The sequence below is a fragment of the Lithobates pipiens genome, unplaced genomic scaffold (assembly GCF_037356315.1).
Source record: "Lithobates pipiens isolate NorthernLeopardFrog02 unplaced genomic scaffold, aLitPip1_a1.2 Scaffold_16, whole genome shotgun sequence".
NCBI lineage: Eukaryota > Metazoa > Chordata > Amphibia > Anura > Ranidae > Lithobates > Lithobates pipiens.
Window position 1 is genome coordinate 417,646,553 of NW_027507748.1, and position 17,893 is coordinate 417,664,445.

General features: G+C 40.3%; 1 protein-coding gene across 1 annotated transcript in view; it reads right to left on the bottom strand.

Annotated features, from left to right (window-relative positions):
* Positions 1-4,666: 4,666 nt before the first annotated feature.
* Positions 4,667-17,893, bottom strand: part of LOC143984399 (zona pellucida-like domain-containing protein 1) — a 198,384-nt gene continuing 185,157 nt past the window's right edge. Inside the window, exons 10-11 of the mRNA XM_077484603.1 lie at positions 8,124-8,153; positions 4,667-5,592 (exon numbers count right to left, since the gene is read on the bottom strand). Of these exons, the coding sequence (XP_077340729.1) occupies positions 5,417-5,592; positions 8,124-8,153 (206 nt within the window). The 3' untranslated portion in view covers positions 4,667-5,416. The remainder of the gene's footprint in view (positions 5,593-8,123; positions 8,154-17,893) is intronic.

Genomic DNA, 17,893 nt, shown 5'->3' on the forward strand with positions numbered 1-17,893 from the left:
CGCAGCGGCTCATAATCCTGATCACGTCATATGATGTCCGATCAGGATTATGAAACCACTTTGCCACCGTCATTTTGTTATAGGGCGGGCGTCAAGTGGTTAAGGAAAAAATCACTTTGGAAAGAGAAGCATCATATATATATCCTAATGAAATAGGTAAAATTGTGCTGACTTCCATGCATATGATTGTGTACGTAATAGATTCAACTACCAGTTAGAGAGTAAAAAGAATGGTTTATAAGCAAGAAAGGTACTTGTTGTTGCGCAGAGATTGTATCCAACCTCTCAGAAAATCTATAGGTGCCCATATGCCAATTGGTCTCTTCTTTGCAGACAATTTAATTAAAGGTTAACTTCACCTTAATGAGAAAAAAATTTTCAAATAAAAAAAAATAATATAGCGTATACAATTGCAACTCAAGTCATATTGTAATTGAATGTTATTAAAAATTAGCTTTTCTTTTTCAATCAGTAGCTCTGTAATTTTCTGAAAAATGCAATGCAATATGGCTACCTGGAGGCATTCTGTACACAGATGGTGTGCAGAATGCCCTCTGAAAATTTTATTTCCTGTTTGAGAGATTAGCTTACTGATTTTCCCAGAAGTCTACACTAACATACAAATCAGATTTTTGCCATCCCTTGCAGCAAAAAATGTAATTTCTGGTGAGATCCCAGACTATCAATGGAAAATCACATTTAAAGGGATGCATACCCGGCCAATTTCCTTATTAGAGCCCTGCAGGTGCAGCAGCTGATTGATAGTTAAAAAACTACTCCCATACAGATTCACTCTGGACACAAACAAACAACTATTTCTTTAGAATAAAAAAGGTAGGGATCTTTAACAAAGTTTGTTAAAATGCTTGCAATGTACATATATAACCCAGAGAGGAATGTTTTTTCCTCAACACAAGTGGAGTTGCTCTTTAAGCTTTTACTGTTCAGTATGTCATTTAAATTACATTGTGTGAGCTATTCCAATAGCAACTGAAGATATAACAAGCAGATGTCTTATTGTCATTTGTACTAAACATCTGTTTATAGATAGCCAGCCCCCTGATCACTCTTTGCATCTATTTTATGCAAGAAGCTGACAAGTAAGCCAACCAATAGGGATGAGCCTGATGTTCATGTCGAATGTAAGTTCAACTCGAACATCGGGTGCTCGCCCGTTTATCAAATATCGAACATTATGGGGCATTTTTTCACACCCGCGGAACGCCTCATAGTGGTGAATGAATTTTGGTGAATGTGTAGGGGTACAATCTACCTGATACCCATTCAGAGGGGGGGCCAGGATCTAGGGGTCTCCTTGTTAAAGGGGGCTTCCACATTCCAATAAGCCCCCACCTGGGGACCCTAAAACACCATCACCATGTTGAGGGCATGTGGCCTGGTACAGTTCAGAATGGGGGTGCTCTCTCGTTCCCCCCTTTTCCTGCAGCCTGCGAGGTTGCGTGTTCGGATAAGGATCTGATATAGACTTTTGATTTTTTTTTCATTTTGGTGCGGAGTTCCCCTTAATATTCATACCAGACACAAAGGGTCTGGTAATGGACTGGAGATGGGAAACCTATGCCATTTTTTTCAATGAGTTTTATCTATATTGCCAGGATCCAACAATTCATTACAGCCATGAGCAGTTTTAAATTAAAATTTTTCCTTTAGAAATGTAATTTTGCTGTAGTGCTGTTCTAAACATGGGAAAGATGCACTACTTTACATGCATATTAAGGACACCCCCAGGCACAATATTTAAAGGAATATTTCATTTTTATTGTTTCACTTTAAGCATTAATAAAATCACTGCTCCTGAAAAAAACTGCAATCTTTAAAACTTTTTTTGCATTGATACATGTCCCCTGGGGCAGGACCAGGGTCCCCAAACACTTTTTATGGCAATACCATGCATATAAGCCTTTAAAATTAGCATATTTGATTTTTCATGTTCGTGTCACATAGACTTTATCGGTGTTCAGATGTTCCCACAAATTTTTTTGCCTGTTGGCAAGTTCTGGTGCTATCTTAACCGGGAGATGTTTGGCTCATCCCTACCAATCAATAGAGTGTGAGGAGCAGGGGTCACTTTGTTCCCTTTTAGAAATTTTAATTATTTTGTATCTTGAGCTTGGTATTGTTCTGCACACTATGCAACATATAAATATTTAATGGTAGTTCCTATATACTTTCAGTTTACTTCTGGTACTATCAAAATGCTTAATATGGAAACATTATATATATTTTCTTGCAAAATGGAGCCATCTACTTTAAACTCCAATTATAACTTTCAGGTTAACACAGATAAATACATTCCAAGTCATGAAAAACACAAGGAGTGCAAATTCATACAGTTTCATATTTCTTCAGAAAGCAGCCACAGCCTGAGTAGAACAGCCTGTCTCCTGCTAATACGCTGTAGAGAAGAATTCTTGCTTTTTCTGTGGAAGCAGTGGTCTTTCTGCAGAGGTAACACATGCCCCCTGCTGAGTCAGATCTATAGCTGAGCAATCAGCAAAGATCATGCTCCCTGCTAATTAGAGAACTATAGGTTTGGTCTCATGCACCTGGAGGGTATTTAGCTATTTAAACTGTAAGCTTTTTTTTTTTAAGCCAGTCCTTGCACACAATACTGATTTATGAATACTGGATCTCCCCGGCAGAAAGTTCTTGCCCAAAAAATGTGCATATGGTCCATTGAGTGTACATGTTTACCTGCATAAAAAAATGTTATTCCACAATAACACAGGGGAGGTATGATTACTGCAAGTATTTGCACGTATTTACATATATGCAAAATAACTATGAGTAATAGTATTTTGTTTTTTTACTAATCCAAACACAACAATAATTTACTGATATTTACACTGAGCAAAATTATAAATGCAACAATTTTGTGTTTGCCCCTATTTATCATGAGCTGAACTCAAAGATCTATGACTTTTTCTCAGTACACAAAATACCTATTTCTCTCAAATATTGTTCACAAATCTGTCTAAATCTGTGTTAGTGAGCACTTTTTTGCCGAGATAATCCATCCACCTCACAGGTGTGGTATAGCCAGATGCTGATTAGACAGCATGATTATTACACAGGTGTGCCTTAGGCTGGCCACACCAAAAGGCAACTCTAAAATGTGCAGTTTTATCACACAGCACAATGCCACGGATGTCTCAAGTTTTGAGGGAGCGTGCAAGTGGAATGCTGACTGCAGGAATGCCCACCAGAGCTGTTGCCCTTGTATTGAATGCTCATTTCTCTACCATAATCCATCTCTAAAGGCGTTTCAGAGAATATGGCAGTGCATCCAACCAACCTCACACCCGCAGACCACATGTAAGCACATCAGCCCAGGAACCCAACATCCAGCATCTTCACCTCCAAGATCATCTGAGACCAGCCACCCGGGCAGCTGCTGCAACAATCAATTTGCATAATCAAAGAATTTCTGCACAAACTGTCAGAAACCATCTCAAGGAAGCTCATCTGCATGCTCATCATCCGCATCGGGGTCTCAACCTGACTGCAGTTCGTCCTCGTAACCGACTTGGGTGGGCAAGGGCATCTGCCACTTTGGAGAGGTGTTCTCTTCATGGTTTTCACTGTAAAGAGCAGATGGCAGACAGCGTGTATGGCGTTGTGTGCGGGAGAGGTTTGCTGATGTCAACGTTATGGATCAATTGGCCCATGGTGGCGGTAGGGTTATGGTATGGGCAAGCATAGGCTATGGACAAAAAACACAGGTGCATTTTATTGATGCCAGTTTGAATGCAAAGAGATACCGTGACGAGATCCTGAGGCTCATTGTTGTGCCATTCATCCACGACTATCACTTCATGTTGCAGCATGATAATGCAGTAGTGCCCCATGTTGCAAGGATCTGTACACAATTCCCCGAAGCTGAAAACATCCCAGTTCTTGCATGGCCAGCATACTCACCGGACATGTCACCCATTAAGCATGTTTGTGATGCTATGGATCGGCGTATACGACAGCGTGTTCTAGTTCCTGACAATATCCAGCAACTTCACACAGCCATTGAAGAGGAATAGACCAACATTCCACAGACCACAATCAACAACCTGATCAACTCTATGCATAGGAGATGTGCTGCACTGCCTAAGGCAAATGAAACCAGATACTGACTGTTTTTCAGACCCCCCGGACCCCCAGTAAAACTGCACATTTTAGAGTGGTCTTTTATTGTGGCCAGTCTAAGGCACACCTGTGCAATAATCATCCTGTCCTGTCATCCCGACATCTTGATATGCCACACCTGTGAGGTTGATGGATTATCTCAGCAAAGGAGAAATGCTCACTAAGTGCTGGTTCACACTAGTGCAATGCGAGAACCCTGCGAATCAGCTGCGGATTGCCACATCGCCATATGCAAACTGCTGTTTCTGATTCTGGTCCGAACAGAAAAAAGGGTCCTGTTTGTGTTTGCACCGAATGCGATGCTATATTAGCCATACTATCTATATGGCTAACATCACACCGCATAGACACAGACACCGCATGTAATGTGAACAGCAGTGGCGCTGCAAATTACATGCGATGTCTGGCATTGCACTAGTGTGAACTGGCACTAACAGAGATTTAGAAAGATTTGAGAACAATATTTGTGAGAAATAGGCCTTTTGTGTACATAGAAAAAGTTGTAGATCTTAGTTCAGCTCATGATAAATAGGGGCAAACACAAAAGTGTTGCGTTTAAACTTTTGCTCAGTGTATGTGCATGTATGTGCAGACCCAATAAAAGTTATGGTCTGCATTTAGATAGTAAAAAATGTCTAACAAAGGGGTGTCCTTGGTGAAAGGGCTTTAAGATATGAACATTTTGTGAATCTGGCTCAAAAAGGTTTGGGAGTATAATGTACATTTGCAAGAACAGAGGCAAACTATATATCCAGAGTTAATACATCCACTACAGTTTATAATGTCTATGTTTCTAAAACTTCAAAGCAGGCTTGCTAAAAAACGAAATGCCTGACATTTTAATTAAAATGATTATGATAACCCTTTAACAGATAAAAGTGTTCCTGTAATTAACATCGCACAGACATATAATAAATAGTGTTTATAAATACCAAGGAATGTCTGATATATAAAGGTATACGTCATGTTGCTGTTAATCAAACATTCCTTAGTTTAGGCAGGCTGTAGTGTAGACAGATAAAAAGCTCAGGCAAAACACTTTCAACATTAAATGATAAATCACAACTGTTACTTAAATTATGTTTGCTTCTCAGTCCCTGCATTCATTAATGCAGTGTACATACTAAGTATAGAAACTTAAAAAAAAAAAAAGCATTAGCTTGATATCGTAACATGTTAATGAAACATCCATACACTGTACATTTTCAGTACACAAAGATTTTAAATTTATATAAAAAAAAGAGTGCAATTTTTTTCATTAGTTAAAAGCTGGGTTTCGTACGCCACATAAAACCAAGCTGTTGTTCTTCCTTCTGTTCAAGAGGACAAGAGAAATAATGAAAAAACCAAAGCTGGTGACACCAAGAATTACTACTCCTGAGATGAGGGCACTGGTCACCGAGTTCATTTGGAACGAAGGGTTTTGCGGTTGAGCTGCAAAATATACAAGTAAATAGAGTACATCATAAGAATACATGAACAATGCTGACTATACCTGCTGTCATGACCATCATGTTTCTGGCAGTGGTTGTAGTTTCCTGTTGGTGGCCTGTTATAGTAACACTCCTAATTTATTGGTATAAGCTTCAATGCCAAGCATTGAACTATACAATTTACCCTTATTTCCCAATGCACCTACAAAGTGAGCGAGCGCAGGAAGAGGAAACAAATTAATTGGAAATACATTTCTCCATAAAGCAGGGAGGCATGCAATTGCAGGATTGTTAGTTGGGCATCATTAACTTATATGTTGTAATTTTTAAATTTATGAATCTTTTATAAATGTAGCAGAATATACAGTGCATTAGGTTTTGCTGTCAGGAACCTCAATACTTATTCCTTGAAGGGAACGTTAACTCAGATTCGCATGACATGTGAACCAAATCAGCTTTCTATGGAGCCGGTTCACATATAAGGAGCCAGTTCACATATATGTGGTGCAGCAGCAGTGTGAATACTGTGAAAGAGTCCTGTGCGTTTTCTGATTCAGATGTGAATTCCAGGCTCATTGGCTTCTATAGGAACACACATGAATCTGAGCACATCTCATCAGTTTTGAACACAAATACAATCAGAAAAAAAAGCATGGGGTCCCCCTCCCCAATCCATACCAGGTCCCTTTGGGTGGATTTTAAGGGGGACATCATGCCATTTTTTGTTTTTCAATTTTGTCGTAGGGTTCTGTTATGGATTTTGAGGGGAACCCCAAGCCAATTTTATTTTTAAGCCCCCCCCCTCAAAATCCATACCAGACCCTTATCTGAGCATGCACATCAAGTAAATCAAGAAACCACTCATGCACTGCCACTGCATAAAAATAAAATTTTTAATTATTCTGACAATCCCCTTCTTCAGCTGCTGCAGTCACCTAGGTGTATGTGTTCCCCGCCAAACTCAATAAACAGGTAATTATACCATGTCGCGCTGCTGAGCATATTAAATAACCTTATATATTTAATTCACCACAGTGTCTCAATGTATTATTCTTACCCACAAGCAACACTTTTTACACCATTAAATAAAATTATAATACATAAGTGCCCAAACAATTACATATATATTATATTGTCTTCATCCACTTCCAATATAATCTTCACATGCTTGTACACCATAATAACAAATCCAAGTGCAATCTTGAAAGACAGTGATCCCAGAATCTCAGTGCTGCATGCACTCTTCAAATTGTGTACATCCCCTCACAGTAAGTAAAAATGTGCCCTGACTTTAATCTTTTAACCTATATGTAAAATATAGGTCTCAATGTGCTTCCCCCTCTCTGCAGATAGTTTGGAATGCTCCTTGTTAATGACAGGCACTTCACTTGCCCACTCCATGTTTCAGGGTCACTGGTTTTGATTTACTAAAGCTGGAGAGTGCAAAATCTGGTGCACAGAAACAAATCAGTTTCCAGTTTTTTTGTCAAAGCTTAATTGAACAAGCTGAAGTTAGAAGTTGATTGGCTACCATGCACAGCTTTTTGTAAATCAACCCCAATATTCCTTTAACACTACACTGCACTGCTGTGTGTCTCTATAAAGTTAACTCAGAGCCACTTAGGAACCACCAAAATGAGGTAGTTAAAGATTACCATAAAATTTATTAAAATTGCATTCACATAATAAAACAATAAAACCCATATTAATGTAGAGCAGATGTTTGGGAAAAATCATCTTACCCCCCGTCACACTTCTGGTTCTTAGCTCTGGCATCATTTAACTCAGGGATTGACCCATCCCTGATGAAGTCAGATGATTAGTGACGATACGTGTGGGGTGAAGGCAGGCATGGCTCCACCCCATGTGTATCGTCTCCATCAGAGCCAAGGACCAGGAATCCAGCTGGAATAAGGTGCTTTGTCCTGAGTATTTGCTCTACATTCATACAGTTTTTCCTGACTTGTTGTAGCTTCTAATGAGCACTGGAAGAAGCTTACATTGTGCACTGAAATCAGTGTAAGCAATTTCAGTACATGGGAAGTCTGTACAACTGTGCTAGACTGAAGGTAAGGCTTTGAACTTAACTCTTTAATATCTGAGTCTTATTTTTTTTATAACTTAACATTTACCCTAGTTAATCCTAAAATGATGGTTATGATGATCCTGAATAATTACATAAACTATGGGGGTTAATGTTATGCAATAAAGTACTGATGCCCAAGAAAACCACTACCATGTACTACCACTACTAAAGCTGCAGCACCTAAAACTCTTTACATGTTTGAAAATGGCTATTTTAGAGGAATGCCCTTTAAAGCAGCACTCCAGGTAATTATAAAAAATTCACATCAGAATGCGGTACGGGAAACCCACGTTTCCCATACAGCATTCAAAACACATTGCAGTGAGTATCAGTGTTAACTTAACAACGCCCCAAATGCAGGTCGCAAACACAGTACATTTGTCTGCACTGAAGAACATGGTACAGTTTTCTTTACTTTTCACTACAGCAATGCTACGTTGACTTACCAAGCTGGGAGTTGTTTGTTGGAGTTTCATCTGTAATAAACAAATAATACTTGCAGTTAGCTGTTTAAACATTCACAATACATAAAATCAAAATTGGAGAATGAGGCACCGTGCATATTTTTCAGTCTTTGGCTTAAAACTGAACTCCAGGTATGATCCTACTTAAATACTTATATTGGTCAAACTTGAACCAATGTAAGCATGTACATCCCATAACAGATGGGGCACTGGGGAAGCTGGAAATAACTATAGTAGTCAATGTTACCACAGTGATAGCTGATTGGACAAGGTAGAGAGGAGGGGGGTGATGTCACAATTTACTGAAAATGAAAAAAAAAAATAATGGTGGCAGTGCCGATAGAGCAACCCCCTGTGGTCAGTGTGCAGTGGGGCGGCCCCTCAGCACAGGACCCAGAAGATTGTGGAGATCACTATTGTAACTCTGCATACTACAGACATTGCTAGCTTCCACAGTAATCATTCAGGTATGAGATATGTGCACTTACATTCATCCAGCCTGAACCAATACAAGCATGCAATTAAGGTCATACCTGGAGTTCAGTAAACCAGTAATTTGCACATGCAAGGCAAAGCAAAAAGTTTAACTAACTTTGCACCCACTATTTTCCTTGCTAAGCTGTATACACTCATAGTATGATAAAGATTTATCATGCAAGTTTATCATGCATGTCTAAACAGCATTTTTTTTCTTTTTATTTAATACATTTTTATTAGGTTTATAACCCAAAGAAACAACATTACCAGAATATCAATAGACAGTAGTGAATAACAGTCAAGTATCCAAACCTCTGAAACATTGTTAGATTTTTACAGTTTAGGTATCATTGATGTAGCACCCGGGTGTTTAGGCAGGGTTGCTTACAAATTTAGTTTGTCAGGTAGTAATTGTCCTGGCTAATTGTTAGGAGATCTACTGACTTCCCCCTAATTCTGGAATTGTTGAACTTTTCTCTTCTGTCACTAGGTGGCATTGTGGCTGGTGACATTAGATTAACAAGGGTGTAGCAAGGAAAGATTATGACTGGATGGGATGTCTCAGCCAATAGGCAGGGGTTTCTTTAGTCCATTGGCCTGCTGGGAAAGCCTATTTATTTGGGTGGTGTCAGGTGATCGGGGTTCTGTGCCACCTGGACGGTTGTCTGGGTGGACGTGTGATATGTTGTCCTGGGCTGCTAGGCTGGATGCCTAAGGCCTATCCCAGGGACACCTGGCTGCAAGGCTTCCTGAGGCCTATCCTGGAGCAGGAAAAGTAGCATAGGGTTGGGACTCCAGGATTGGAGTCCAACCAAGTTGTGAAGATTTCGCTGGATGGGGAACCAGTTGTGGTCAGAGGTAAAGGTGAAGCAGTTGGTACTAAGGGACCATCCACCTTATTACCGGAGACTACAATGAGTAAGCTTGAGCAAGTACCAGAGCAGTCTTCTCACCAGCTGGGGACAGTGAAGATGTGGGAAAGTTTCAGCGAGTGCCAAGCCAGGGACCCAGTGGGTTAGCGGGGAAGACGCTTGAGGAGTATACAGCGGGATACCTGTGGAAGAGCTTAGAAGATCCAGTGATGACTAGGATCTGGAAGTCTAGTGACTGGGAGCTCAGTGATTAAAGACCTACAGTGGGATACTATGAGATAAGAAATGGACTGTTCTGTGTTACCAAGAGTTAATTACAACTGCATTTAGTGACTGTTACAAGTTCAGTGCCATAGAAGACAGCGGTCCTACCTATACAGATGTGGCATTCAGCTGGAGGCTGTTCTCTGTATAGCTGTCTTCCTATAGTGTCTCAGAGTCTGCCAATTAGCATTGCATCTACCTAGGGGTGTCCTGGCCCTAACCCGCTCTCCCACAGTTCTTGTTAAGAGACAATAGATCACTTGTTCACATTCAAAAAGTGACAGGCGCCCATCATTTCATCTTGCATTACACCCACCATGCCTGGTAACCCACTTTATAAGGAAGGATGTCAGCTCTTGCTAACTCTTGAGGTCACCATTAGACCTCTGGGGTCCCAGGACTCTGCTACATTACTAAAAGTAATACCTGTTACCCCATTTGGAGTCAGACTGTAAACAGGTTATATACATATAAATTCACTAAGTTAATCAACAAATATAGACAGAGGAAATTAGAAGCTACACAAGATGTATGTTAGATAGTAGGTGAGGTTGAAAAAAGACACAAGTCCATCAAGTCCAACCTATGTGTGTGATTATATGTCAGTATTACATTGTATATCCCTGTATGTTGCAGTCGCTCAGGTGCTTATCTAATAGTTTTTGGAAACTATTGATGCCCACAGCTGAGACCACCGCCTGTGGAAGGGAATTCCCCATCCTTGCCGTTCTAAAATATTTAGAAGCTTTAGGATGTGCAAGCCATGTTTGCTAGATTTTCATAAATGTTTTAACCTCCCTGGCGGTAATCTCAAGTGTGGCTCAGGGTTATATTTCGAAGCCATTAGCGGTAACCCCTGAGCCACAGTCGGGATTGCATTGCAGGATTCTGGTGCAGTGTACTTACCTTGTCCCCAGGATCTTGTGATGCCCCCCCCCCCATCTGCAGGCTCTGTCCTCCACCCAATGCCTCTGTGTGCCAGGCTCCGACGCACGGGGCCGGAGCCTGGTGGCAAATTCAAAAAAATCGAAAATTCATAACACATACAGTACACAGTAATCTTACAGATTGTATGAAATCATTTCACATCCATTTTGTCCCTAGTGCTTTGTCCAGTGCCCTGCATGCAGTTTTATATTATATATACTGTTCTTTCTGCTTGGGAACTTGAGATTGTCCATGGCAACCAAAAAGTGTGCCTTTATGTCAAAAGTGGTTTTAGACCAGCTAGAAAACAGTGATAGTAAATTGGAACATTTGCAGAATTGAGCGATAGTGATTCGTGAGGAAATTAATTTTTTTATTATTATTATATATTTTTTTTTTAAATATTTATAGTTATTTATTATATTATAACTTATGATTTTGTGTTTCAAACTTTATCATATCCGGGGGGTCTACTAGACTCGTGTTTGGACAGATTTAAGTGAGTTATTGCTAAGAATTACAGGCCTACCATGTAAAATTCCAAATTTCTATGCAAAACAATTGTACCGCTTTGAGACACTTTTCATACCGCCAGGATGGTTAATGTTATAATTCTTAGCAAACATTAACTCAAATTGACCTTAAGTTTAATCTTTTGATAACCTTAGATAAGTCAGCTGTAGTATTAGATTTCCAATGACTCACTGGGGTTAATCTTGCTGCAATAAGAATATGTGCCACAACGATTCCATAATGAATATGATAGAGATAGATGTCTAAATTCAGACCTAATAGCCCCATAGCAGGCGTACGATAAGGTTAGAAGAAGTAAATGTGCCATAAGAGATGTTAAAAAAGTAGAAACTAAATTTCAAAAGTTGTGTCAATTTTTACTGCTCCACATATATGAAATACATTCCTGGTTTGTTCACCACATCTCCAACAATTAGGAGCATTATCTTTCTGGATAAACAAGGCTTTTTTAATTTTGTGTATCTTAGTTCTGGAAAAATGGGCATTGAGAGCTTGTGACTCAATCTATTATATTCCATGATTTCTTCCCATGGCAGATAGAGTCCTCAGTCTTGTGTAAGCTAATGACCTAAAAAGGGGCTTTTTGTTTTCTAATGACGTGGGAGGGGAGCAAAGGGCAGGGGAAAACTAGTAGCAGCAGGGAAGGTGTGTTAGAAGTTAAAGCTTAGGTGAATGTTCACTGTGTAAAGCAACCCATTCAGGTTAGAATAGAAAAGCAAGACAAAACATTTGTATACACTGTGTATGTATATAAACAGTGGCGGAACTACCGCCATAGCAACCCACGTGGGCTCTATGGGGCCCGCAGCCGAGAGGGGCCCATGGGGAGGATGAGAAATGCATACTGCGGGGGGTTGAGCCCCGCCAGCATGGTCCCCCAGCCAGGGGAAGTGAGGAGAGGAAGAGGCAAGCTGTCTGTACAAGCAGAGAGCTGTAATAGCTTTCTTTAGAATTTCCTGTGTTCCCGGGGCTCACCGTCACATAGCTCCACCTCTTGGCCTCACGCCTTTGATAGACAGAGCACCCGTCCAATGCGGGACATGTGACGTCATCAAAGGCGAAGAGGTGGGACTATGTGACGGTGAGCCCCGGGAACACAGGAAATTCAAATGAAAGCTATTACAGCTCACTGCTCGTATGGACAGCTTGCCTCTTCCTCTTCTCACTTCCCCTGGCCAGGGGACCGTGCGGGAATCAGCTTGCCCCCCCCCCCCCCCACTCCAATGCAGCTCCACGCTTGCAGCCAGCCATTTGAGGGCTGCAGTATTCATTCCTCATCCTCCCCGGTAGTTCCACCACTGGCTTGCCTCTTCCTCTGCACAGGTGAGGTTGCATTGTGCATGGGTCATGCTGCATTGGGCACAGGTAAGACAGTACTGGGCACAGGTGAGGCTGTATTGGGCACAGGCAGGCTGCGTTGGGCACAGGTGAGGCTGTATTGGGCACAGGCAGGCTGTATTGAGCACAGGTGAGACCGCATTGGGCACAGGTGAGGCAGTATTAGGCACAGGCAGGCCACATTGGGTACAGGTGAGGCTGTATTGGGCACAGGCAGGCTGCATTGGGCACAGGTGAGGCTGCATTGGGCACAGGTGAGGCCACATTGGGCACAGGTGAGGCAGCATTGGGCACAGGTGAGGCAGTATTGGGTGCAGGTGAGGCTGTATTGGGCATAGGCAGGCCACATTGGGCAGAATTGTGGCTGTATTGGGCACATGCAGGCTGAATTTGGCACAGGTGAAGCTGCATTGGGCACAGGTGAGGCTGCATTTGGCACAGGTGAGGCCACATTAGGCACAGGTGAGGCAGTATTGGGCACAGGCGAGGCAGTATTGGGCACCGGTGAGGCTGTATTGGGCACAAGCAGGCCACATTGGGCACAGGTAAGGTTGCACTGGGCACAGGTGAGGCTGTATTGGGCACAGGAAGGCCACATTGGGCACAGGTGAGGCCACATTGGGCACAGGTAAGGCTGAATTGGGCACAGGCAGGTCACGCTGCATTGAGCACAGGCAGGCCACATTGGGCACTGGTCACGCTGCATTGGGCACAGGTGAGGATGTTTGAAGTGCTAACACCAGGTGTTTGGAGTATATTTATCTGTTGATTGTTGAAGTTACACCCCTGTAATTAAAAATATACAAGTCTGACCATTGTAGGACAGGAAGGCTGTTCTCCCAGCACAGCCAGAAAACTGACCACACTGGGAAAGATATAACTGCTTTACTTAGAATGGTCATTTTAAAACCTGTAAAGAAGGGGGACTGTCAGGTATTTCACACAAACAAGAAATACAAAGAGAACAGGGAACTTTTTAAAATGATACAACAGATACATATTCAGGAATATGAAATGTCGAGGTAAGATACACTTTAAGTGAACCTGTTACTTTGCCCTGCTTAGGCAAGACACATGTTCACTTTAAGAAATACTCATTTTCCAGTATATGCTTAATATAGTGCGAGTATATTCTAACATAGTTCTCCTTTTAGATGCCAAATAATGCCATGTACCAATCAGAGAAAGGAAGTGTACCCCCAATGGTACATAGCACGTACTTTGAGAAATAGTGTACTGTATAGCAAATTTGAAATAACAGCCATGGCATAACTTACTGCATATTAAGTGGCAATTGGAATGAAACAATTTACCTAAGTTACACTAATAGATAGATCAATAATGACTCCCCATAGTTTCAGTTGAATACAATATTAAATGTGATTTGTATCTGAGCTTTTCACATTTATATGCTTTTTTGCAAGTATAGTTCTTAGTCATATCATGTACAGCAGCTGAAACTTCATAAAGGTCAGTATTTTGTGGCTTTAGGGAGCAATGCTTTGTACCAATTGCATGCCCTTTTCACAAATGGAACATTGTAATAATGATTAATCTGTCCTCACTGGAACTAAATAAATTGGAAGATGGGCACTGTCTGTTCTGAGACAGCAAACCGATGACAAGACCATGTGCTGTGCTGTTTCAAAATTATTTCTCAACCTGTATGGTGTATTTTCCTGGACGGATGGCTATATTATGTCCAATATACTATGAGAGTCTCCCTCTATATTGTTTTACTTATTCCCATACTTCTTATTCCAACTCTTTTGTAACATTGTATAGGAAAGACAGGGACAGAAATATTCAGCCTGCTCCAAGATTTTAAATAAATTTAGAGTAATCAGGGCCGTCTTTAAGCCAGGGCAAAAGGGGCAGCTGCCCAGGGCCCTGTCATTGTTGTGGGGCCCAAAGCAGCTGCCTCATACTTGCCAACTATCCCAGTTTACATTCCCTTGTCCCTTGAAGTTTTAGTCCTGTGCTGCTACTAATGCTGCCCAGCACTGCCCTATTGTTGTGTACAGATGACTCACCTGCAGACCTGTGTTTACATGTAAATGCTGGCATTCATATGTAAATAGCAATTACATGCATATGTAAATAGCTGAGGCCAACTGCATTGATATGTAAATAGAGGCAGCATTCATAGGTATATCATGCCCCCCTGCAGTGAGGAGAAGATGTGCTGTAACCTATAGCAACCAGTGAGCAGTATTACTGTACAGCAATCTCTAGCAGCCAATCAACAAGCAGAAATGTGCTGTAACCTCTAGCAACTAATCAGTGAGCCTTAAGGAGTGCTGTAACCTCTAGCAACCAGTCAGTAAGCAGTAGTGATATGCTGTAACCTCTGGTAACCAATCGCTGCCTGATCTGATACAGTAAACAGATTTTAAGTCTAACTGCTATTTATTGTATGTCTCAGAGAAGGTGGAGAGTGAAATTGCATGGGGGGAGGGGGGCCCTAAGAACATTTTTGCCCAGGGTCCAATCAATATTAAAGATGGCACTGAGAGTAATACATCAGTAAACAAGAAGAGGAAGATGCATAAATTCAAAAATGATTAGAAAGCTCAAAATAGAATCTATAAAATGTTCATAAAAAGTATACCTCACGTGAACCCCCAAATATATAGTATATATCAATATACTATATAGATAGATAGCTAGATAGAAATATAGATAGCTATAGATAGATATATATTGCATATACTATAACAATAATAATGGTAATATTTAACATAAAACATGCATATGTAGTCATATAATATAGTAATATAAAACAGGACAAAATAAATCAGTCTATTGTGCAGTAACTTATCTCAGGCCAACCATTTGATAATAATCTACTGTTAACAGCAGACTTGAAAGATTTTGTTTCCATTTTATTTAAGTGTAATTTTTTTAGCTCTTTTTTTTTTTTTTTCTAAAGAGAAAAAAATAGCATTAACTTCTCTAACTGAACATTGTGTGTTTGGAGCTACACAGAGCAGTAGATTTTTTTCCTAGTCCTCAAAATAAATATGAACAAAATTGCATACATTTCCTTAAACTCACTACAATGTTTACATAAATATAGCTGTGCTTACGTACCTCACAAAATGATATTAATAATACATATTTTCCTGTCTTGAAAAACCCTACTCTATATATTTTCGTAAAGTATCCCCATTTTTAACTATCATAGCTGGTTTTGTTTTCATTTTGAGCTCTTTTGAAGATTTCTTTCTCATTCCCCTTAACAAAAAAAAATGGAAAAAAAAAGTTGAATCATTTACATGCCAGAGTATCTTTTCTTCACCTAAGCTAGCTATACACTGTACAAATATTATTCAGTTCCTGAGTTTGGCTCCTGCCGGACATTCAGTTGAAAATACAAAGGCTCAGGGTTGAAAATTGTTGGCCAAAAAGCAGGTGCATCTGATCAGATGCAACCACATGTTGGGTATTTTGACAGCTGACAGGGATGGCTGTCAAAATACAATAGGCACAGAGGGAGACTTGTCAATCCAAACTGTGCAGCTTTTAGCCCTCGTTCACATCAGGCTGATTTGGCATGCGATTTGGCAGGAAATATCACATTCCAAATTGGGGCCTATTGCTGGCAACGGCACCCTCTATATCCGTGAAATGACGACTTTGCGGTGCTCAACTGATTCCCAAAAGTAGTTTCTACACTACTTTTGGCGACTTCAGGGGAGCTTTCAATAGACATCTGTGCATAAACCCACACAGATGTCTTTCAAATCACCCCCGAACTTGCAATAAAATGCGGGTTCGAAATTGTGCAAGATCGGCTGAACTCACACGAATTTAAACCAACCTCCAGTGTGAATGTGGGCAGATGGAGGAATCTGTTCAGCCTGACTTTTTTCAGCATTCAGCCTATACTATATATTTATAGTTAGCTTTACTCCACAGGTCCTGTTTTCTCACTTTTAATATCAGGTGAGATAATTCCCTTATCATTTAACAAGGCCTATTATGCCCAAGTCTGCTTCATCTTTCCTGCAGCTTTGCTCTAACAATTTAGAAAAATAACAATGGAGCAAACTTCAGAGACATCCTGGTGCATGTTGATAAATTCTGTATTGACAATTCTTATTTTATTTTTATTTGCTGATGATTATTTATTGGGATTAGTTGACAAATTAACTTTTTTTTCTAGTAGATATTTACCAAAAAATATTGCCAAGATATTTTGATTTCTAAACTGTTTATTTCTGTTTTCTGTATGGGCATGTTTTAAAATGTATAATAGTCAGGTTTTTGGCTCATCTAAATCCAGTAGTTATAAGGTTCCTATCTCTCCAGTCCAAATGGCCTTATGATATTTGTTGAATCATTTAGCTTTGGAGCAGCAACATCAATTGCAATGGACTGTGCATTTTTTCTGCCAGTTCTGTATACAATTTTTTGTCACTTTAGTTTTTATACAATCTAATCATCCTAAAAAATAAATACTACACTGAAACAGCAGGACAGGCTGTAAACACACCTACTGACATTAAAATGCACCGGTTGTAGTCTTTAATTAAAAGTGCCTTGCCTGTTATCTTTCCAGGTCTCCTATAAAGTGTTTTCCACTTCAGATGAAATATCTGTTAAGAATTCATCTTCTGGAGAAATGATAAGAGCACTTCATTTCATAAGTACTTGGTTGCTGGATTATTGATTAGTGGCTTACAGTCTTATCGACTGAGAGATACTGATGGATCTGAGGGATGCTTTCCAAAGTACTTCTGCCTTGGTGTGGAAAAGGTGTTTGCTCTTCTATTATTGTGCATAAATTTAAAGGTAATTCTTTCATCAAACAAAAGACCCCAAAAATAAGAGAGGTGAAGCGAAACCTATCCAGTTAGTTACTGCCCTGGAACTAGTCTGAAACACATCATTTATAGAAATGTTGCTGTGTAACAGAGTCTTTTTAAAGTAGAATGCTAGGTAAACAGTTAAATATACATATGGAATTGCAAACAGCATAGAGTCTTGGTAGTTTGCACTCTTGCCTTTCAGTAATGGTCCAAAACCCAACCACAACACTGCCTGCATGGAGTTTGCATGCACTCCCTGTGTTTGAATATGTTTCCTCCCACATTCCAAATATGCTGACATTTGGTTATGTGTATGTATGCTTGTGGGGTAGGGACCTTAGACTGTAAAACCTTGAGAGCAGGGACTGATGTGAATGTCCAATATATGTAAGCACAGCATTCATTTTTGGCACTATATAAATATCTGTAAAAATAATGGGAGCTGTTTTATCTTCCAAAGGATTTGTGTTTCCATGTATTCAGTTCTGATAGATTCACACCTCTGCCACAACTCACAGACCTGTCT